Consider the following 24504-nt stretch of genomic DNA (forward strand, 5'->3'; position numbering starts at 1 on the left):
ACGAGCTGTCAGTGCAGAGCCCGTGGCGTGTCTAGAACTTGCAAACCAAGAGATCATGACCTGAGCTGAAGTCAAGAGCTGGACACTTACAATTGAGCCACCTAGGCACCCCTGTTATTACATCTTCTGATCCCAAGATCTGTTCCATTTCTGGTTTTCATTTTCAGGTTTTCCTTTCTATGTCCTTCCTTTTTTACAAACAGACTGGGATCTCTTCTTCATTTAAAAAGAAAATAGGAGGGGTGCCTGAGTGACTGGTCTGTTAAGCATCCAACTTTGGCTCAGGTCCATGATTCCAGGTCCATGAGTTCGAGCCCCACCTCTATTAGGCTCTGTGCTGACAACTTGGAGCCTGGAGCTGCTTTGGATTCTGGGTCTTCCCCTCTCTCTCTCTCTCTCTCTCTCTCTCTCTCTCTCTCTCTCTGCCCCTTCCCCTCTCACACTCTGTCCCTACTTCTCTCTCAAATATAAACATTAGACAAAAACTTGTAAAAAAAATTTTTTTTAAAGTAAGAGAAAGACCTTCAAACTTCCTTAACCACCTAAAGCTGGCCTTCACTTTACCACCAATTACTGGGTGGCAGAGCAGTATGTGGAACACAAGTTCTAGAATCAGACTTCCTAGGTTTAAACCCTGCCTTAGCCACTGACTGCATGACTCTGAGCAAGGTATGCAGACTCTCTATGTTTCCTGCTCTGTTACAAGAGATAACACAGTAGCCATCTCACTGGATTGCTATGAAGGTTAAAGAAGTGAATGCATCTGAAGCGCCCAGACCAAAGTCAGGCTCACAGATCGTGGATGTTTGCTAACTGCCACTCTCCCACTTTCTCCCGCGCTATCTATGCAATTTCTAAACCCTAGCAACATGGTTTCCTCCATCACAACTGCTGCATAACTTATCTGTGGTCCTCTAACTGCTAAAGCCAATGCCTCTTCTTTGGCTTCATCTTCTACTTTTCCACAGCCTTGCACACAGCCAACTAGGACTTAGTTTTTGAAACTCTCTCCAATTTCCTATCTCTATTTCTTATCACTGTTCCTCTTAGCTGTACTGACTTCTCTTAATCTTTCAGCCTCTAAACAAAGGTATCCTTCAAGGTTCTGCTTTCAATATTCTTTTCATCTCTGTACCTTTTCCTTCTGGACTCTTAACCATTCTCATAATTCCATCTGTGCCTAAAACTAATACATTCCATCCTTAGTCATCATCTTGATGTCCTACAGTCATCATCCTGACCCTAAATCCAGGTCTCTTTGCCCTTCATTAATGGTACCACTATTCTGACAGTCACAGTTTGCTGGACAACACCTTTTTCTTAATCTTAACCCTTAATTACAGTCTTAAAAAATTCTACCCATTATTCAAGGTCCACTTCAAATGCTACCCTCTCCATGAAGCCTTTTCCCAAAGAATGTGCTCTTTTTTTCTGTTTTGAAATCACAGAGCTAGACTTTTACTGGTCTTATATAGTATTTTATACCAAAGTAAACTGTGTCATTTGGACCTTTGTTTAGCAATCTCTGCTCCTAGATTTAAATTCCTTATGGCAGAAACTATTTTGGGCTTTGTATGCCTTGTACACAGTGGCTGTCCCATAAGTAATTGCTAAATACGAAATACTCTTTAGTACAGTAACCAGGGCCTGTCCTCTTCCCCAGCCACACTTCCTACTTCTCTGTACTATTTCATGGCTTCACTCCCCTGCCCAGGTGGTTCCCTCCACCAGGAAGCCCCTTTTCCCTCACTGCTGCTTGGAAGATTCTAATCGTCCTTTATAATTCAACATGGAGACTATCTCTCCTTTAGTGAAGCCTCCCCCAACCTCTAACACAGGTAGTCACTTCTTGGAACCTCTACTGATTTATAGATACAAAAAAATCTTCCATATAGCACTCCAAATACTAAAAGAAAAAGTGTAGATCTGGTGTGAACATCTAGCTGTCAACGGCTGCTCAGTTATGTAATGGTAGCTCAATCACCAGGATATGAACCCAACAGATAAATCAAAAACAAATTGGTCACAGGCTATTTTATGTGTAAAATCTCATATATTTCAGAATAATAGTCATTAACCCAACAATAGATAGGAGAAATTCCAGATGTGAAAGATAAGAGATAAATCGGCCATGGAAAAGTTGGCCAACACCAATTTTTAATGATGAACTCAAGATAATACCTGGACACCTTCCCAAAGGAGCTGTTGCATCATCCATTTCAGAGTCTGAATTTGCTGTTACCACAAATATTAATACAGGGTGGCTCTGGCACACTCCCATCTGCAGTCCCACTGGAAGTTCAGTAAATATGAATTTCATATACATACATGTAGTGCAGGGGAGCTTGGGTGGCTCAATTGGTTATGCATCCAACTTCAGCTCAGTCATTATCTCACGGTTGTGAATTTGAGCCTCATGTCAGGTTCTCTGCTGTCAGCACGGAGCCCACTGAGCCCACTTCAGATCCTCGTTCTCTCTCTCTCTGCCCCTCCTCCACTTGCACTCTGTCTCTTAAAAAAATGAACTTAAATATATATGTAGTACAATATATACATATGCCTTTTTTTTACATATACTTTTAAAATTTCCCTTTTTCCTTACCATAAGATGTATTATATAGGTCAGATCATATCTTATGCATTTAAAAGTCTTACCTGAAGGCATTTAAACTGCCAAACTTTCATCTGTATCAGGTCATATCTCAGATGACAGGCAATTTGTCTGCCTTTATTACAGTTGGTTGTTCATGCTTACATTTCTTTCTCTGGACAATGGGCTGCTCAAGACCTGCAACCACACATCACCTTTTACCCACCCCCATACCCCGCACATGCAAGACACTTAATATTTGTGAAAAGAACACAGGAATGAATAATGGATTTATTTCTAAGAAGGTCCAGTTTGTAAATTATTTTAGGACTAAGTTCTCAAGAAGTCATGACTATAATGTGGCTAAAATTAACAACACAGGAAACAACAGGTGTTGGCAAGGATGTGGAGAAGGGGAACCCTCTTCTGCTGTTGTTAGGAATGCATCTTGCTGCAACCACTCTGGAAAACAGTATGGAGGTTCCTCAAACAATTAAAAACAGAGCTACCCTATGATCCTGCAATTGCACTACTAGGCATTTACCCAAAGGATACAAAAATACTGACCCAAAAGGATATCTGCACCCTGATGTTTATAGCAGCATTACCAACAATGGCCAAATTATAGAAAGAGCCCAAATGTCCACTGACTGAAGAATGGATAAAGAAGTTGTGGTGTATATATATACAATGGAACATTACTCAGCCATTAAAAAAAAAAAGGAATGAAATCTTTCCACTTGCAATGACATGGACAGAGCTAGAGAGTATTATGCTAAATGAAATAAGTCAGAGAAAGACAAATACCATATGACTTCACTCATATATGGAATTTAAGAAACAAAATAGATGGACATGGAGGGTGCGAGAAAGAGAGGCAAACCAGGAAAAAGACTCTTAACTATACAGAACAAACTGAGTTACTGAAGGAGGGGAGAGGGGGATGGGCTAAATGGGTGATGGGCATTGAGGAGGGCACTTGTGATGAGCACTATGTGCTATATGTGATTAAGCACTAAATTCTGCACCTGAAACTAATACTAAACTGTATGTTAACTAAGTGGAATTCAATAAAGACTTAAACAAGAAAAAAAGTCATGACTACAACTAGAAACTACAACAAATTTTACATGACCTTCAAGTTATTTTAGAATTACAAAAAATTACATTACAACAACAAAAAGAGCTAATAACCAGTCTTTTGGTCAGTTACCTAGCAAAAAAAACTGCTCCAAGTCTCTGTTATTTTGGCAAGCAGACTGTTTTCTGGCACTGGTGGCTTAAGACGCCAGGCAAAAGGGGAACTGAAGGGCAATTACTGTGCAGTATATACGAGCACCCTGTGATTTCAAAAATGAACTTACACTTGATTTCCTCCCGCCTGTGACTGTGTCCTGTACCTTTTATCCAAGGGACGACAGGCAGGCTAGAGGCATGCAAACCCTGTATTTGTGACCATCTGAGAGGGGCACACTTGTGAGCCAGGTCAAGGAGGGCCACAGACACACGCTCACTCCCTCCAATGCAGATTTCTTCTCTATCTCTGGGGAAACTGAGGCACCTTAGCTTCTCAACTACTGCAAGATGAAAGATCAGAAAAGCATTAGGGTTCAGATTTATTAGCTACAGATAACCAAGACCACTGATTTTTAGAGCAGAAAGGTAACCTAAATATGATTAGTGTGGTGACTTTCAAACTCTTTTAGCCATAAAATCCTTCTTCGTGCATACAGAAGAGCAATATATAAAACAGAAGTCAGGGAAGGGATCTATTCACTCCATTCTGATGGCTAGTATAAAAGCAAAAAACAAAAGAAGTTATTGGCCAAGATGTGGAGAAATTGGCACCTTTGCACACTGCTGCTAAGAATGTAAAATGGTGCATTATGGCAATTCCTCAAAAAATTAAAAATAATTACATATTATCCAGCAATTCTACTTCTAGGTATATACCCAAAAGAAGTGAAAGGACTCTTAATAATTTAGTCCTTGTTAGTCCTGTGTATACACATATTCACAGCAGCATTATTCACAGCGACAAAAAGTAGAAGCAACTCAAGTGTCTCAAGGTGGATAAATGGATAGAGGAAATGTGGTATTACATGATTCCACTGAAAATATTCCAATAGACTATTATTCCTTAAAAAGGAAGGAAACTCTGACACATGGTACAACATGGATGAACCTTCTAGATATAACACTATAAGTGTTATAAGTGAAATAAGCTAGTCACAAAAGGAAGAATACTGATTCCACTGAGATGATGTACTAGAACAGTCAAATTCATAGAGATAGAAAGGAGAATGGTGGCTTCCAGGGGCCTGGGCGGGGAGGGGGGTTATCTGTAATGGGTACAGAATTTCAATTTGGCAAGATGCAGAGTTCTAGTGACATATGATGCTTTCACAACAATGTACAGACACTTAAATGCCACTGAACACATACAGGTCTCCCCTACTGCCTGGAAGGAGAGCACTCCCATGAAATCTTTCCTGAAGCAAAATGGCATAAATAAAAGAAGCAATTACCATTAAATAAAATGGAAAATTTTTGAGCAGTCTCACACCCCAAAAATAACTTCTCTTAGGCGTTTCTCATACCTTAGGACACAAAATAAACCCAGAGAAAGCACAAATGTGCGCAGACACTGTTCAAAGCCTTAGTGGCTTGATGCTGAGTGTTCCCAGGGAAGGGCTGCTCGGGGTGTGCACTGCCTCCATAGTGGCTCGATACCAAATAAATGCTGAACACAATTTTCGCTTTTTGCCTTTTTCCATAAAAGCAAAAATCCCCTATGGATTTCTTTCAGTTACCAAAAACAGGTACTAATATAGATCTTTTATAAAAGCAAAGTACCATAACACAAACTCTTGGAAAGTGAGGATTATCTACATTTAAAAGTGACTAAAATGATAATTTTTATGTTATACATACTTCACCACAATTTTTAAAAAACCCTTTTATCTAATCTAACACAACACTTTCATTTTACTGAGAAAAGAAACAATTAAAACAGAAAAATTATTCACTTAAGGTCATATACAGGCAGTAGCATGCTATCTAAAATGTAATTCTGTAAAAGGTACTTCTGTCTATAATACTTACTCCATCAAACTCTTCAATGGCTCCCAGGGACTAAGGAATAAAACTTAAGTTCCTACACACAGCACACAAAGCCCTCCAGGATGGAGTCTCACCTCCTCTCCAGACACGATGCTGAGGCCTGACACTTCCCCACCACCACAAGGCCCACAACAGCCTCCACATCTACTTGGGTCTCACCTCCTGGCCTTGGCTCTGTCCACACCTTCTTCCCAACCTCCCCTCACTAAGCCTGAGTATCACACACACTAAGTACTGAGAATCACAGACACTAAGTAAGGTCACTTCCAGATCTTACACCCCAATCTTCTTGGCCCCGGCCTAGGCATCCCTCCTGTCTTCCTGTAATACCCCTGCACACCCTTACCACCGCGCCCCCCACACTGTTATGTTATGACCCTCTGTTTCAGAGCAGTCTTCCCTACTTCCCTACTGCAGGCCCCTGACAAAATACATGTGTCTCGTCCACTAAACACCTAGATCCCACCAGGCAGCTGGGCCCCCAGGAATTACTGACCAGACATATATGACTGGTAGGAAAACCAAGATGCGATTAGATCTCCTGAAGGTCCAGGGTTCTTTTCATCCATGTAGGCCCCCCTCACAACGTGAAAATAATTACATTACTGAGGGCTCGAAACCGTACTCGTTCTTCTTGAATTATGCAACAGTACCACCCAAATTATTCCCAACTCTATGAGGAGACGGTAGTGGAGAAATGGAACACAAAAAGAAGGTCTTTTTTTCCCTCCTCCCATAGACATCTGTTACTTTTACAGTAGGGAGGGCTGTTCCTGGCACTTTAACTTCCACGACCATAGACTGAATCAACCCGTTGAGAACTCTTGTTCTACATTACAGTGCCTACCCACTGTAAGACCTTGAGGACAATCTGTAAGGGGAAGAAAAACATATTTGAAGGCTATGTCTTCTGCCCCATGACTTCCCTAGCCTTGGTGGAAGGCAGGCTTAGCCAGAGAGAAATATTTTTAGACAAGGGTGCTTCAGAGCTATAAAAATAGGCCAGGTGAACGGCACACTTGTCAAAGCCTCGGAGTACTCCAGCCACAGGGCCAAGTACACATGCCAAGCAGGAGCACACTGGATTTATCTATTTTTGCAGACATATCAGCAGAGTTGAAGCGGGTTCTCTGAAGCCTAACTTGAATGGTAAATTTGAGGGAAAATACGGCAACTGGTAGAGTGAGCTGTCCCACGAGCCCCTGCACTGCAGGAGGGCTGTGTTTCACCAACATTACACTCTCAGAAAACTATTCTGCCTGCCTTCCAATTCCCAGAATAAGTGTACTGCATAGTGCTCATGATGCTGACTGCACCCCAGAGGCTGCTGTTCCTTTGCATCCGAGCCTGCCCTTGAGCTCTTGATTTAATCCATGGAGGGAAAAGTCATAAATCTGATGCTCCCCTCAGAGCTGGCAATTCTGGGTTTATGATTATCTCCGATTGTGTAATACCGTGAACTCTGCCAGGAGCGTGAATTGCCTTCACTAACTTCAACAATCAAAACAGGCACTCTGTTGAGGCTTTCAGCCACCACTGCCACAGTAACCAGCTGGTTTCTTCCGAAAACAGTTTAATTCATTGGCTGGCTTCTTTTTATCGACTTAGATTTTTTTTTTACTTCAAAAAGTACTTCTAAAACTCCCAAGATATGTGCCTCCATTTTCAGATGAGAACTCTGTCAAATACAGAAATGTTTTTGAAAATTCAATAAGCATCTAGATTTGCTAATGCAGAGAAAGTAAGTCCTCTCCCAGGACTCTCTCCTCCCATCTCCCACCAATTCTGGGAAGGAGAAGGGATAAATGGACATGTCAATAGCACCAACCAACTCTTCCCTTATATATAAGCATCCCTCCAGGATGTAGCCGTGAAGAGCACTTTCTGCGTACAGGAGACAGTTGCAAATCCAAAGCGCTCTCTAGGAAGACTAGAATGGCAATATTTGCTAGAATGAGTGGGCTTTTGCTGAAAAAGACCAATTAAGAGGCTCTCACAATTCAGGTATAAATGGCTGGTCCAGGAATTACAAAGGGGAGAGCAGGGGAAAGAACACTCTTCAGAGAGGAGAGCCTCAAAGCCTTTTGCAGCACAGAAGAGCTCCCAGCACGATCCCATCTTCAGATGTATGTGGCTTGAGGAACAATGGTGATGACAGAGGGAGGAAAGTTGAAGAGAAAGCTGGAGGGTGGAAAAGGGAGGGTAAATGACGAATAATTAAGTTTTCCCAAGTGAGTTTGAGTCTCTCTTTGCAGAAAGGTGGCATCAGAGCACCCAGACAGAGATCAGCAGTGAGTGATTCTTTGAGTCTGGAGCTAAGAAGAGATGAAGCCGGCATCCCTAGACTGCAGATACCCACAAAGGATCCCCTTCCCCGTGCAGGCCACACTTCTCTCCACAAGACAGCGGCCAGTGGTGCAGGCAGAACTATGGTTATCACGGCTTCAGGGATCGAACATCTTCAAGTTAAAAGAATCCAGAAGTAAAGAAATCATCGGCAGACTGATCTGACAAATCTCCATGAAAGCAACTGAAATTTACTGAGCAGTTACCATTGAACATGCTAGCAAGTCTCTTAAGCACTTTGCTCATTTAGCTCCACAGTGCTATGAGGCAAGTATCCTTGTTCACAGATACGGAAACAGAGAGGGTTAAGTGAGTGTCGCCCAAAGTTCCTACAGCACGGACAGGTAGGGCTGGCCTCCGAGCTCTGGTAGGCACCTCAATCTCTGCTCACTTTCAAGTGTCAGGCCACCACTCACCAGAAACTACTGGATTGTTAGTATAACCCACCGAGACAGGATAGAGAGCAGCAGTATGATCTCCCTGTGGTCCCAGAAGAGCAAGGCAGTGAGGGGAGTGCCTAAGGCAGCTAGGGAAAAAAGACAGAAGTGGGAGGAAAGGCTATTTGAAACTCAAGCAAGGGGCTTGATCAGTGAGGCTGATCCAAGAACTTCGTGACAAATGCATCCCAAACCCTTAAGGAGGAAGTTAACACCTGGAATAAAAATATTCCCTCCATAAAGTCCACTCTAAAAGACAGCTTCCAGCCAGGTGACTGTGCCAGTCTCCTGTGATCCTGAAACTTTTCCCAGGCCACTGCACTCGTTTCAAGCAAAGTTCAACAGAGACATACTCACTGTAACACAAGAAAATAAAGTTAAATAGTACAAAGCAACTATGACCACTCTTCTATTCAGTGTCAGAAAATTCAGGGTTGAGGGCAGAGAGATGGATGAACAAATTCAGCAGCTGGGGAGGAAAAAGCTTGCAGATCAACCCGAGTCCTTGTCAAGCATCACAAAGTAACAGAGGTGCTGGGGAAACGTCCATCTGTAGCTTAGAATGTTCTCCCCACCCTACCCCAACTTTTTGTTAATAGTCTAAGTAGCCCTCCCCAGAAGAAATGTGCACTTTTTGCTTTATAAGAGGAACAACAACAACAACAACAAAAAGGTGAGAACAATCAGGCCCCAACACCTTTCCAAGCCTTCTCATTTCCTCAAAGAAGTAGAGTACACTAAACGGAAGCTTGTACCAGGAGCCCTGAGGAAATCCAGCTTCTGCAAAGGCCATTTCCAGCGAGCCCACTGGCTCCCCTCCAGTAACTTAATGAAAGCTATGAGCCCTCTCTGGGCTCCTCAGATAAAAAGAAAAAAAAAAAGGCAATGAACGAAGCAAGGATTCATTCTGTCAATTGAAGAAATGCACAGCTAGTAACCTTCTTTCTTTTCTCCCCCCCTTTATAGAACAAAGAACAACCGGTCCCTCATTCAAGGGTCATTTAATGCTATAAGCTTCTTTCCCGGCCTAAGTGTCCAGCTAAAGATAAATTAGTAATCAGAACCATGTCAGAAGTCTGTAATGGACAAACACACAAAACAAGTTAACCTTACTAAATATTAACCTGCAGTCTAAGGGATTTTTTTTATTTAAAACAAACAAAAAAATGACAGGCAAAGTAGATACTCTTGGAGCATACAAATGTACAAATGGCCTGTGCTCTGATCAAATGCAATGAAGCACAAACCACACTTGTTTGAAACTGCTATGTTGCTTGAGAAACGTGTGAGGCTCCCACAAAATCTATTAAAAATTTTTTATCCTACCCATCATCAAGTGGAACATGTGGCAAAATAATAAATTTTACAAAAAATTAAAACTGTAAACAGAACTACACCTTGAGTAAAACTGAAACTACTTCAGAAAGAGTTCAGGAGAGTGAACACCAATGCTTAGATGCTAGTTTGGGCCAGTGTCTTCAAGACTCCACTGAGGATTTACAATGGGTGGAGAGAGGATAAAAAGTTAAACCTTGCTATGTTTAGAGGTCCACAAACCAACCAACCCCAGTATCAACTGGCTTTTGTCTTCAAGATTAGGCAGGTCGGAACAGAATCAGGACCAATTTCTCCAATTTCTACATATTACAGGCCTACCCCAGCAGCAGTGATCAGAGTTGTGAGTGGGTGTGTGGAGGGAAGGACAAATGGACAAGGATTACTACGATGAAGGGAGCTAATAGTTTGTGAGCTCTTATTCGGTGCCAGACACTGTGCTGAGTGCCTGACATGTACTAATTCATTCAATCCTCTCCATACTCCTCCCAGTACGAGTATTAGTCCTGCTTTAGAGATAAGTAAACTGAGGCTGGAGGTTAAGTAACTTTCCCACGTTATGACAGTGAGCATACAAGCCATCCAATTCCCCACACTGAACTGGAGCCAATCTATATTCAAACACATCAACTAATTTACTGGTGGCACTCAATAAGCAAAATATGCTTACCCTATATCAAAAAAACATAGGTCAAGGAGCATAAAAAATGAGGTGCTACTGCCTAGAACTACATGCTGTGTAGCGCAGAATGCAAAAACAGTTCGGTGAAACCTGCCAACTGGCTGACGGTGGACCCAGAGATGTTTCCCGGGAAAGCATGGCTCCTTCCATAGGATTAGAGCTGTCCCCTGAAGTGGCTGAGGCTCTGTTAAACCTTGTTATGTAAGAATGGAACTACATTCCCTATGAATGTCCACTACTTGGACTTTGGGTCTTTATCAACTTTTGGAATGACAATTTCACATTATGTTTCCAACCAGTGGGGTGAATAACATTTCCCCCCTCTTAACTTTGAAAAGGCACTCCCTGCGACAACCACTCAAGGCTTTGGCGCGGCCGCAGAAGTCATGTCTCCCCCTCCTTTCTCAAACGAATGCTCCATTACCATACCCATATTTCGAGGTGCTACCTCTGTGCCTTTTCATGCAACATAACACCATTTCCCCCCCATGGTATCTAATAACAGATGCAGCATTCCAAAAACTGAACAATTCTGTACAAAGACCGAGGTGATGCTTTGTACATAGTTTCTAATCCTCTTCCACTTACTGTCTTCCAGGTACTGTCCAGAACAGTTTCTGGACCCATTTCCGATATTGTTATTGGAGGCTTAAGACCCTAATATCTTCTCACCAAGATGTTGTTTAAGTGTTTTTAAACCAGAACATTATTTTAACACTGGCCCACAACAAATCTCTCTCTCACAGCCTTGAGAGATTTAGGTGGAGCATGGAGAATGCATGCGTTCAAGCTAAACTCTTGAGTATCATATAGTATACAGTGAGTGGAACTTTTAGGTTAAAGGGGCTTTCTCCTCCTCACATCTAACATAGACTACACAAACACCATAACCTAGGAGCCAGGGATCCACACAACAAAAAGGACAAATGCATGTCCACAAAACATGATCTCAGAAGAAAGAAATGAGACTGTAGGGAGTTGGAGGAATAAAAACAATAAAATACTGATTTTAGGAGAAAATGTAATCAATATGCTGCAAAAATTCTGCAGGGGAGAATTAAAATACATAGTTAATAATAACAAAAAAAATTTTTTAAAGCAAGCATAGAAGTGTGAACTTGGTTGCAAACAGACACAAAAACATTAAACTTTCATGACTGTAGCCACTGTACTGGAGTTCTCCCTTAAGAAAAATTTGACAACTGCCTCTCCCTTTAACAATAAGTTGCAAAGGGCTGAAATGCTAGGAACAAAATCAGCTAAGAAAATCACAGTTCTCCAATATGAGCTGGAATGTAACGGCTAAAATTAAATAAATAAAATGCAAGTATCACAGTATCCAGGTAATCAATTGCACAACTGACCCCGTATTACAACTCAGCTGGAACAGGGCAGAGTCCTGAAGATGGACAATGAGATTAGACACTCCTCCTGGGCCCTCAGTCGCTCTATCTCCCTCTCCCATTCGCCCTAGAGCCTAAATAAACCGCTCAGTTCTCTGCCCGAAGTGTAAGTCGGTCAAAGTTGCCGCGCCAACGCGTTGCAGTTGGGAAAGTCCTAGGGCCTCACAAGTTCCAACTACGTAACTTTACAAAGTGTTACCAAAATGATTACTATGATCATTCTCTGTAACCCACAAGCAAAGGTAAACACATGGCAGGGATGCGACGAGGGATCATTTAAGGGAGCAGGAATCAGCTCTGACAAAGACTGCAAAATTATAAATACTGCTAAAATAAAAACTGATCGCAGTCCAGGTCTCTGGGAGCAAATGAGGTCTAAGCCGAACAGCGAGCACGCATGTTATTCCTTAATATTGTGCACATACAAATAATACTATCTTCTCTGCATAGCCCGCTTCCAAAGTGCATTTCAGAAACACTTTCCACAGAGCTTTCATCCGGCCCTAGGGGGGCCTGGAATTTATTTAGAGACGAGGAAATGAAGGCTCGGTCTAAGAACACTGGTCATCGGGGGAATGGAGACTCAGGCCGAGACTTTTCAACTACACCGGTGAGGGGCGGGGTGGAATTTCCCCGGTATCCCGGGGACGCCGGCCCTCCGCCGGCCAGCGCCTGCACGGACCGTGCGCGGCAAATCCAGCGGGTACGCTGCCCACCCGGAGGCTCACCTGGGCGATGCCGGCGCCCATTAGCCCCCCGCCGATAACCGTCACGTGCTTGATGATGATTTTCTTCGCCGAGGCGGAGGCAGTGGATGAGGAGGACACAGAGCGCACGAACTGCCGGGTTACGAAAGCCATGCTGCAGAGATGAAAGCAAAGGAGGCAACAGAGACTACAGAAACCCACAGAACTTTTCCGCCGCGCAGTGACTAGCAGCGAATTGACCTCTGGGGGTGGGGCGGAGACCTAGGCCGCCCCTCCGCAGCGCGCGCCACGCGCCCTCGCGTTCAGTGACGTCACTGACGGCGAGGCGGAGACTCGAAGCGCGCCCCGCCCATTGGCGGGCTGGCGGGATTGAAAGTCCGAGAGTGGCTTCCGGGCCCACGTGGGCCGCACCTACTAGCGGGGGGGCGTGGTCACAACGGGGTCAGCGCCCGAGGGGGCGAGTGGGCTCGCGCGTAGAGGGTGAGATCCGGAGTCCACCAGGCCTGCACTCATAAAAGATACGATCAACTCTTTAGATGAAGTACTTGCCGTGCTAAATCCTCTCTGCTGTGAGCACAGAGCCTGCTTTAGATCCTCTGTCCTCCTCTCCTTTTGCCCCTCCCCAGAGCGCTCTCTCTCTTTCAAAAATAAATAAAAACATTTAAAAATATTTTTTAAAATATGGGAGAAGTGCTCTTGCTCAGCGCTCTATTAGGCTTGGGACAATATTAGGATCACTGCTGGTTAAGGAGACAGTGTTACATCCAAATAACTTAAGTCCATTGCGAGCTAGAATGTAGCAAATGCAGAAGCTTATGAGACTAGACATGGAAAACAAAGATTACACAGAGAAACCTAGTAACTTGAAGAACAAGTCAATTTATGAAGAGAGATAAGTCTATGCACAGGAAGCAGCACGTGCAAAGGCAGAAACATAAGAAAATATCGCCAGGGGGAAACAGAGAGGACTTAGGTGTGGTTAGAAGCGAAGCAAGGATGGTAGGTTAGGAGGATGCATGGATGATTCTTGAGGTGGATTTTAACTTTTTGCTCTCATTTGTAAGTTGTGTTTAAGGCAAAGTCAAACATGTTAATTAGTGCTGTCACAACAAATACTTCTAAATTAAAAGGTGTGTAATGTAAAACAGTGCCCGAGTATGCTACATCTACAGATATGTAATTTGTTTTCCTCTGGGAAGAAAGAATAACCACTGCCATGTTTTATTATCTGACGCTGTTTGTATTATCTAAAAGTGTGATGTAAAGAAAGGAGCACAGCAGTGAGAGTTAGGAGTCCTGGCTCTGTCATTCTGTAAGGTATGATCAGCACAGTGCTCTTCCTGGGCTCCTGTGTCTTTATCTATCAAAAGAAATGGTTGTATACCTTTCCAGCTGTTCCATACTAAGAGTCTTCCCCCAGTTCAGAGTCTTCTGAAGCTGGAGGTCCACCCTCCTCCCATACTCCAGCCCAGTCCTGATCAAATGACAGTTACAATAGAATCATTCTTCTTTTACCAAGACTGCAAGTCTTTTCCCAAGGGTGGCCTTGGCCCTTCAGGCATCCAGTAATAATTTCTGTGGTCCCTGACTGGCACCTTCATCCTGTTCTTGGGGTCATGTTTCATTTCTGTCCACAAAGAGAGGGGAGTACTGGGAAGCATGACCTTGGTCACTGAACCAATTCAGAAACAGCAAAGGGAAAAGTTGGCACAGAGAATGGAGTAAGTGATGACTGCTTTTATTTTTGTCTCATAAATGGATAATTGTAGTACTTAGAAAAATTCATTTCAAAGAAGCATTATTTGAAAATATGCATGGTGGGGGAGGACCCTAAGAGGGCAGAACCGGGGAGTACAGGAGTTCCTTTGCCTCCAGCAACGCGGCAATGGACACAAAATATGAAAGCCTTCCCAGCTATCCTGCTTTATGAAGCAGGCAGGCAGAGAGCTGAGCTGACACTTCGTCTTCCAATTGTCACATGATAGACACATTGCCCCAAGGACAGAGTGTGTTAATAATCAGTAGCATTAATGGAGGCAAGATTCATTGAGTAGGTGACACTTTTCCTTATAATTATGTGAAATTAATGATTTCCGGCTTACTGGGGAAAGAGCAATGCTGCCGCTCCTGTTTTGCTGAGCAGTTTTTAGGCCTCACGTGGTAGAAAACCAGAACCTGTGCCTGCTTAGGGCAGCACAAAGCAAAACCCAGAAAGTTCAAGCCGACGTTTACTGACTGCAAAATTAATGAGGGTTGACAATGTCACACCTGTCAGCATGGTTCTCAAGGAAATAATCGTGAGATTTGCAGAATCAAGACACACTAGTTTGAGAAGAGCAGCTATTTGTCTGCATACCCTACTGAAAGATGCTCTCCACATGATTTCTAAAACACACACATCTCTAATCACATTGAACGATTTTACAAATACTTTTACCATCTCGAGATTTTAGGGGGGGAAAGTATCACAGCTGACTTTAAATATGTGTCTTGGTGTTTACCATGCTGGCCATCCATCAGCCCAACACAGCTAACTACTCTCTCCCTCTATTTCCTGTCTACTTGGGAAATTCATCAAATCCTCATGTAAACCCTTTTGGTAGGTACCCAGGTACTCCTCTTTTATAGATAAAGAAGGTACAGAGGTACAGAGAGATTTAGCAACTTAGTCAGTCACACAGCTAATGAATGACACAGGAAGAATTCAAACCCATGAAAGTGTGTTTTCAGGGCTGATGTTCTTGACCACCGTCTTGCCTCTCTTCAAAACAACCCTAAGACTACCACTGCCATCCTCCTCTAAGGGTGAAGAAACCAATGTTCTGAATGGTCAAATCATTTGTTAAGTGTAATTCACCTAATAACTGGCCAGGCTCAGATTTGAACTCACTCTGACCTCAAGGCACTTTTCATAATTTCACCCTTCTTAGTGTCCCTGGTGCTAGATCACTATGCTCCCCTCCTTCTAAAAATTTTATCCATAGGATAAAGACCAAACCTCTAAGTCCTCACCTCAATATTCTAAATTCATCTATTTCCTTCTATTCTTTCACAAGTACCTTAAATTCTAGCCATAAAAACCAAAGTTGCGGGGCGCCTGGGTGGCTCAGTCGGTTAAGCCTCTGGCTTCGGCTCAGGTCAGATCTCACGTTCGTGGGTTCGAGCCCCGCGTCGGGCTCTGTGCTGGCGGCTAGCTCGGAGCCTGGGCCCTGCTTCCAGTTCTGTGTCTCCCTCTCTCTCTGACCCTCCCACTCTCATACTCTGTCTCTGTATCAAAAATAAATAAAACATTTAAAAAAATTAAAAAAAACCCAAAAACCAAAGTTGCTTTTCTTAACTTTTTTTTAAGTAGGCTCCATGCCTAGCATGTAGCCCAACGCTCACAATCCTGAGATCAAGACCTAAGCTAATATCAAGAGTCTGACACTTAACTGACTGAGCCACCCAGATGCCCCTACTTTTCCTAACTTCTTACTTATTTTTATAAAGACCCCAATTGCTAGCTTATTTATAAATGAGTTCAAGGCTAAAATACATTTTTAACTAACTCTAAGTCTCAGAGATTTTCAGAGTCAGATATTTAGAGTTAAACAAGGCTGATAGTGACTCCTTGCGTACTTTTTAAAGTAAAATGGGAGTACCTGGGTGGCTCAGTGGGTTAAGTGTCAGACTCTTGACTTTGGCTCAGCTTATGATCTCCCAGTTCATGAGTTTGAGCCCCATGTCGGGCTTTGTGCTGACAGTGGGGAGCTTGCTTGGGATTCTCCTTCTCTCTGCCCCTCTGCTGCATGCTAGTGCATTCTCTCTCTCTCTCTCTCTCTCTCTCTCTCTCTCTCTCAAAATAAATAAATACAAATAAATAAATAAGTAAAATGACTGATTTTAGAAATAATAAGTAATTTCTTGGGGTGCCTGGGTGGCTCAGCCAGTTGAATGTCCGACTTCAGCTCAGGTCATGATCTTGTGGTTTGTGGGTTCAAACCCCATGTCAGCCTCTGTGCTCACAGCTCAGAGCCTGGAGCCTGCTTCAGGTTCTGCATCTCCCTCTCTCTGTCCCTCCCCTGCTTGTGCTCTCTCTCTCAAAATAAACATTGAAAATTCTTTTAAAAAGAAATAATAAGTGATTTCTTCATTGCTTTATGTGATCAAGAAACATGTAAATCTAGGTGTTGGAAAAATCAGAGGTGACCAGAATGTGGTCTTTGCCTTTCAAATGTTCATAATATAGTAAGAGAAATAAATCTGGGTATATGTCATGACAACAAGTGCTGTAAGAGCTTTCCAGAGGGGAATGCAAGGAACTGTGGAAGAGGTTAGCTTGGGTGGGGTGGGGGGGAGGTGGGCAATGAGGTGTCTGTGGGGTGTCTCAGGGGTAACAGCTGATATACTCAGTAAATGCTCCATTTGCCACACTCTTCACTAACCACTTGTTTTTGCTTTTAACCAGGGTGATAAACTACATCACCATGATGGAGAGATTACCACAGACGAATGAGAATGAGAAGCAGAAGAAGACTTATAAGGACATTCCAGGCAGAAAGAAAAATGTATCTGTAGATGGTGAAGGAACAGAGAATAGAAAGTGGTCTGGAGATACAATTAATATAGAATAACTAAAGCAGGGGCGTCTGGGTGTGTAAGTCAGCTAAGTGTCCAACTCTCGATTTCAGCTCAGGTCATAATCTCATGGGTCATGAGCTTGAGCCCCACATCAGGCTCTATACTGACAATGTGGAGCCTGCTTCAGCTTCTCTCTCTCCCTACCCCTCCCCTGCTCTATCTCTCAAAATAAATAAACTTAAAAACAATAACCAAAGCACAGCGTTCTTTAAAGTGAATAAAGATGAGATTGAAAGGTGGCAGGGGTTCGATTAGGGTGCATTTTTTTTTATGGTCACAATTACATTTTTCCCATTTTTATTTAGAAATAATTACAAATTCAGGAAAATTGCAAGAATAAGAATAATTCAAAGAAACCCATATACCTCATACACATATTTACCTATTGTTAATACTTTATACATTTGCTTTATTTTTTTATCTGTCTATATATATCTATATCTATCCATAGTATTTAAGATACGTATTATTTATATATATATATATATATACACACACACACACACACACACACACACACACACACACATGATATTTGAGCCATTTGTGGGTAAGTTACACACATCATGGTTCTTTATGTAGTATTTCAATGTATATTTCCTAAGAATTGGGTGATTCTCTCACATAACCATAGTACAGTTATCAACATTAGTAAGTTTAATATTGTTACAACATTTTTATCTAATTGATCACTTGTATTCCAATTTAGTTAATTGATCCAATAATATCATTCAGAGATTTTCTTTTCCTTATAGTAATGAATCCAGTCTAGCATTAGGTGTGGCATTTAGTTGCCATATCTCTCTCTCTATATATATATATATATTTATTTAAATAAGAGATTTGCTGAGGTTTCAGTTAATTTGTTTTTATTTTTATGTTCAGGCACTGGCCTTGCCACCAACATTGCTTTTGTGTACAAAGGAACTCTATAAGGACTTAAATATCCTTTGAAGAGATCTTTCAAACACTATACTAATTGACAACTCACACCAAGACTTTGCATATCAGGTGCTGAGAAGGTTGCTAAAGAAACTGAAACTCAAAAATATGAGGACAAATGCTACCAAAAGAACATGACAGGAGAAGAACAGAATTTAGTGTTATCTTTTAGAATTAGAAATGCCAAATTGATATATTCCTTGTGGAAACCTTTCTTTTAAATGAAACACATGCAGGAACTAAAGAAAAGTCTGAGTAGTAAGACTGAATAATAATAAACTATAAGATATACAACATTCAGTAACATTCTTACAGTTGTTACATTTGTAATTTGATCATAAAATAAGAATTATCAATAGTGTAACCATGTCCTTCTAGTCTTTGATTTGACGTTCTAAAATTTCTTAGGCTATTTTGTGAATGTATTTGTACCCTTTGCCAATTTTTCTTTGAAATATAATTGCAACTAGATTTGCGCCATCCTGGCAAGATAGAGTTTGCATTTGAAAATGTTCACATGATGTGTCTGAGATTTGCTTCACGATAAGTCAGTGTAGAATGGGGATGGTGGAAAGTGGGTTGAGTGCAAAAGAAACAAGATTTGTGCTTAACATATGTAGCTATTGTCCATAGTAAATGTCCATAATAAAAAATAAAAAGGAGAAAAGAGGAAAAACTGCATATGGTATTGAAGCATATTCAACTCAGGTCGCTACTTTTATTTGCTTGCATTTTGAAATATGTTTTTAAAAGTTAATCTTGGTTCCTAGATAAAGCCATTTCAATTATCCTTTGTCTCAAACACAATGTTTGACCTAAATGTTAAAAACACTTTATCCTAGGGGCACCTGGGTGCCTCAGTCAGTTAAGCGTCTGACTTCAGCTCAGGTCATGATTTCAGTTAATGGGTTCGAGCCCCACATCAGGCTCTGTGCTGACGTCTGAGCCTGCTTCAGATTCTGTGTCTCCCACTCTCTCTTCCCCTCCCCTGCTCGCACTCTGTCTCTCTCTCTCTCAAAAAAAAAAAAAAAAAAATATATATATATATATAGTGATGGTTGCACCATTTGGTAAAAGTCATTGATTTGCACACTTGAAAGGTGTGATAACATAAAATAAGTCTCTTTCCCAACAACTAGCATGATGACCTGAAATATGATAGGAACCTAAGAAATTGATTATGCCAAGGCAATACTTTAAAAAGAAAAGCTGTTGGGATGCCTGCGTGGCTCAGTCAGTTAAGTGTCTGACTTCAGCTCAGGTCATGATCTCGTGGTCCATGAGTTCAAGCTCCGTGCCCCTAGTCCTGTCCTCATTACCCCACTGTGCTTGGCTTTCTACCCAGGAACACTCACCTGAGGCCACAACACTCACCACCAGCTTGAGCCCTGGTCCCTTACAAGTTTTTTGTCTACAACTTACCTCTACATCCGTCATAGGATGATTCCTGAAAGAAGCAGGGCCTTATTGTTTTCTATGCAATTACATATCTTATTAACAGAGCAGAAAGAACTTACCACTCACATGACTAAATGGTATTAAGCTAATCTCAGGCCCCCAGAGAAATTATCTTTAATTTCCAATGTAACTTTTGCCTTTAAGATGTTTAATGGGAAGATCTTTATTTCCCCACAATGGGGCAGCAAAGAGCTTTTTCAATACACAGTTAATAGAGTATTAAACATCTGATAGTGGTAGTACTTTTTATTTTTAAAGAAAATTCCTTAAGCTCTTTCTTTATTTTTCCCATAAGTGTACAGGCAAGGAACTACAAGCGTAGCTTTTTCATTTAGGCAAAGTTCTTAAAGTTTTTAACAGAACTTGGCATATACTAGCCATTGAACACATTTCCTAAACAAATAAGTAAGTGGCTTAAAATAGATGAATATTTAAGAACAATGCTATTTGACTTAGGTTCTTGAAACAATAGGAAATAGGAACCCTGCCTTTGATGTTTTAGGTAGGTTCTTAAAGTTAGGCATCCTGCTCTCAGTTTTCCTTGACTGCACGGTGCAATCAGACCAGGTGTCTTCTGGTTCTGAATCCAACATCCATGGGCTGGTCAGTGCGTTACTGATCCTTCCACCTCCTCATCTACGAGGACACCAATTAAATCGTCTCTAAATTTCCTTTTAGCTTTAAAACTCCATAGTGTTAAAACCCTAACCTACCATCCTTTTAGACTAACAAAGTTTCCATTAAAAATGTTTAGTATGCTTTATCAAGAGCAATAAAAGCCTTCATTTTACAGATGAATATTAAAGTAATTTGAACCAAACATGCTCCATGCTGTAAGAAGTCATAATCATAACTCCACTGATTACAGGTGAGCAATTCATAATATGGCAGACATTATTTATTCATTTACTTTTAAAGGAAAAGATGTTCATTACAGAAGTTGAGAAACACAGAAAAGAGCAAAACAAAAATTAACCATAATTTTGCTATCCAAATTTCTGTCAGTCTATAATTTTAGAAAGAGGGATCATAATGTGTTTAGATTTACGTCTTCCTTTTAAAATTATTTTCCAATATTTTGAGCACATTTGATGCCATTAACTGTTATTAAGAATTTCACTTGTTAGATAATACTCTATTATGCCACCTTTGCCCCCATTCTGATTATTCTTAACACAGTGGCCAGAAAGACTTCAGTCAGGTCTCTTCTCTATTCAAAACCCTTCATGGCTCCCATTTCACTCAGATTGAGCCACTATCTCTATCATCTGCCCTCTCCTCCAACTTTATCATTTCCTCTCCTACTGCCATTCTTCTTTGTTCACTCCACCCCAGATGTTCTGTGCTTTGAACAATTCCGACACATCCCCGCAGTAAGGCCTGTAGACCTGCTGCTGCTCCTGCCTAGATGCCCCCCGGGTTTGCTCTTTGCTTACCCTGGGTCTTGACTCAAATATCAGCTTCCCAGCAAGGCTTTCTCTGATCTCTTTACCTAAAAGTGCAATCTCTCCCTGGCATTTTGCATCCCATTCCTGATTTTATTTTTGTCTTTAATATTTATAACTAATATGCTACACATTTTATTTATCTTATTCGCTGTCATATTTTTCTCTTTTGGAAGTTAAGTTCTTTAATGTCAGAGATCTTTGTTTTGATTGCTTCTCTGCCTAGAGAATGTCTAGAACATTTCTCATCATTAAGCATGCATGAATATGGCTATTATATGGCCCATAGTGTTGAGCATTTGGAATGCTTTGCTTTATTTTACTTTTATCTTTTGTTATCAAATATATCACTGCAATGAATAATGACTAATTTATCCCAAACTATTTTTATCTCTCCATTATTAGCCATAGTTATATCTTAGAAATAGAATTTATTGAGCCAAATGGGATGAATATTTACTTAAAAGAAACTTCTGGGAAGAATTAAGTTTTACCTACAGAAGGGCTGCAGAGAGGGTGCCGAGAGTTCATGTATTTTCACCCAGCTTCCCCTAATTTTGACATTTTATATAACCATGGTACACTTGTCAAAAATGAAGACACTGAAGGCAGTGCTATTAACTAAACCCCAGACTTCATTGGGATTTGCACTTTTGTCTATTAATATAGTACTCTGTTCCAAAATCCAATGTAGGATACCACTCTGCATTTAGGAACAAATACTTTAAAAACCTTCAAGCATATTTTTAGAATTTCCTCCAGAAATGTAGCTCCAGGCTATATGGCCAGCAGCAGTGTGTGAATGCTTCTCCCTTATCAATATTTGGTATTTTCCACTTTAAAAATATCTTTAAAATTTGATGGGTAAAAAAATAGTATCTTTTAGCTGCATTTTCAATGAATTTTAACATTCCTTAATACATTGGCCATTTGCATTTTCAAAATTTTGTGTATCTTTTACCTATTTTTATTTTATTTTTTTTACTTTGTCACTAGGCTCCATATCCAGCATGGGGCTGAACCCTCAACTCTGAGATCAAGGGTCACGTGCTCTACTCAGTGAGCACCTATCTTTAAAGCTGGGCATTCTACTCACTGAATCATAAGCACTCTATTATTAAGAATATTAAATTTCTGTCAAGGCTGATAGAATTATTTTTCATGATTTTGGAACACAGACGTTTTCTGTTTTTATGTCATCAAATCTATTATACTTTATTTTTGTGACTGAATCTGTTACTTTTTTACACTTAGAAAATTAGCTCCCATTCCCATATCAAAAGTTTCATAGATACATACATATTATTTCTATTTTTTAGACCTGACTTGGGATTTGGGTATATGAAAAGAGGGAAAATACATTATTTTGATTTTCTAAATAACCATTGGCCTACCACTTTTTAAAAATGATATTATTTTCTGTTCCTTCATGGTATAATGCCACTTTTATACTAGAAGTTATGGGTTTATTATTTCTATTTTGTTTCATTGATTCATCTGAATATTCTGGTATCAGGACAAAACTGTTTAGCAATTCATTATTTATTTTTTTCTAAAATTTTTTAACATTTGTTTATTTTTGAGAGACAGACAGATCATGAGTGGGAGAGCCACAGAGAGGGAGACACAGAATCCGAAGCAGGCTCTAGACTCCGAGCTGTCAGCACAGGGCCGGATGTGGGGCTTGAACTCATGGACGGTGAGATCATGACCTGAGCCAAAGTCAGATGCTCAGCCCCCTGAGCCACCCAGGCGCCCCTATGATTCATTATTTTAAAGCTTTATTCATTTATTTTTTCTGATACAGTGTGCGTGCACACATGCAGGGAGGGGCAGAAGGTGAGGGAGAGAGGGAATCTCAAGCAGGCTTCATGCTCAGCACGGAGCCCACTACAGGGCTGAGGCCCAGGACCATAAGATCATGGCCTTACCCAAAATCAAGAGTGAATATATAACTGACTAAGCCACCCAGGTGCCCCTCATTATTTTAAAAGATAGTATTAGCCTAGAAATAAATCCTCATGTATACGGTCAAATGATTTTCAACAGGGTACCAAAACCATTCAGCGGGGAAAAGATAGTCTTTCCAACAAACGGCACTGGGGAAACTGTAGCCACATGCAGAAGAATGAATTTAGATCTTACCTTATACCATGTACAAAAATCAGCTCAAAATGGATAAAAGACCTAAGCACAAAAGATGAAACTATAAAATTCTTAGAAGAAGATGGGAAAAGGCTTCATGACATTTGGCAATGATTTCTTGATGGGACACCAAAGGCACAGGCAATGAAAATACATATAGACAAACTGGACTTCATCCAAATTAAAAACTTGTGCATCAGACTTTTAAAACTGGCAAGTAGTGGAACAGATTGTGGAAGCTGAGGGTTTAAATAAACAGACTAACCATAGATAGTAAGGAGGGCTGTGGAGGGCATGGCCTGTGGAGGCCATGTGGGCTGCTGTAATAAAAATACCAGGCTGGCTCTCCTATGAACAACAGAACATATTTCTCACATTTCTGGAGGTTGGAAGATTCAGGATCTGTTAAGAACCCACTTCCTGGCTCCCAGATGCCTGTCTTCACATTGCATTCTCACATGGCGGGGGGACAAGGGAGCTCTCTGGACCCTGTTTCATAAGGACACCAATCCCATTCATGAGCGCTCCACCACTGTGACATAGTCACCTCCTAAAGGTCCCACTCCAAACCCTATCGCATTGGGTGATGATATATGAATTTAGGGGGGACACAAACATTTAGTCTGTAGCAGGGAGTTCTCCAGAAGGGTCACTTTACATTGCTCCGAGCTGTGACACTAGGAGGAGATGGCCATGGAGGGGGCTGGCAGGGGGCTCATCTGTAGGCAAAATCCACTGGTTGAGGTGTTAAAAGAAACTCTTCACTCAGAGCTGTCAAGTGGAAGAGATAAGCACTCAACACTTTGCCACAAGGGGCTTGTGTAGACAGATCCATCCTGTCGCAAATAATGCTGGATTTGGCTCGGGGAAATGAGAGACATGAGCTGTGATGCCGTCCTGAGTGTCAGTGTGCTCTGAGAATTCCCCTGCAGACTCCAGCACGCTTCTGTGAGAGTGTGGCCATTCCTCTCTTCTTTGGAGGTCGGCTGCCTCTTCCACGTCCTGACCTGACAGCTCAGTCAGTTAAGCGTTCAGCTTCAGCTCAGGTCATGATCTCACAGCTCGTGAGCTCGAGCCCCACGTCAGGATCTGCACTGACAGCTCAGAGCCTGGAGCCTGCTTCGGATTCTGTGTCTCCCTCTCTCTCTCTCTCTGCCACTCCCCAGCTCTCTCTCTCTCTTTCTCTCTCAAAAATAAATAAACATTAAAAAATTTAAAAACAATTTTTTGTTCAGCAGTTAAAACAAGAAGCAAAAACTCCAGACATGATA

At 41.4% G+C, this 24504-nt stretch overlaps 1 protein-coding gene across 1 annotated transcript in view; it reads right to left on the minus strand.

Moving 5' to 3' along the window:
- HADH (hydroxyacyl-CoA dehydrogenase) overlaps positions 1-12893 on the minus strand; it is a 43184-nt gene extending 30291 nt beyond the window's left edge. The window contains exon 1 of the mRNA XM_029942189.1: positions 12645-12893. Within this exon, the coding sequence (XP_029798049.1) occupies positions 12645-12776 (132 nt within the window). The 5' untranslated portion in view covers positions 12777-12893. The remainder of the gene's footprint in view (positions 1-12644) is intronic.
- Positions 12894-24504: the final 11611 nt, after the last annotated feature.

The sequence above is a fragment of the Suricata suricatta genome, chromosome 1 (assembly GCF_006229205.1).
Source record: "Suricata suricatta isolate VVHF042 chromosome 1, meerkat_22Aug2017_6uvM2_HiC, whole genome shotgun sequence".
NCBI lineage: Eukaryota > Metazoa > Chordata > Mammalia > Carnivora > Herpestidae > Suricata > Suricata suricatta.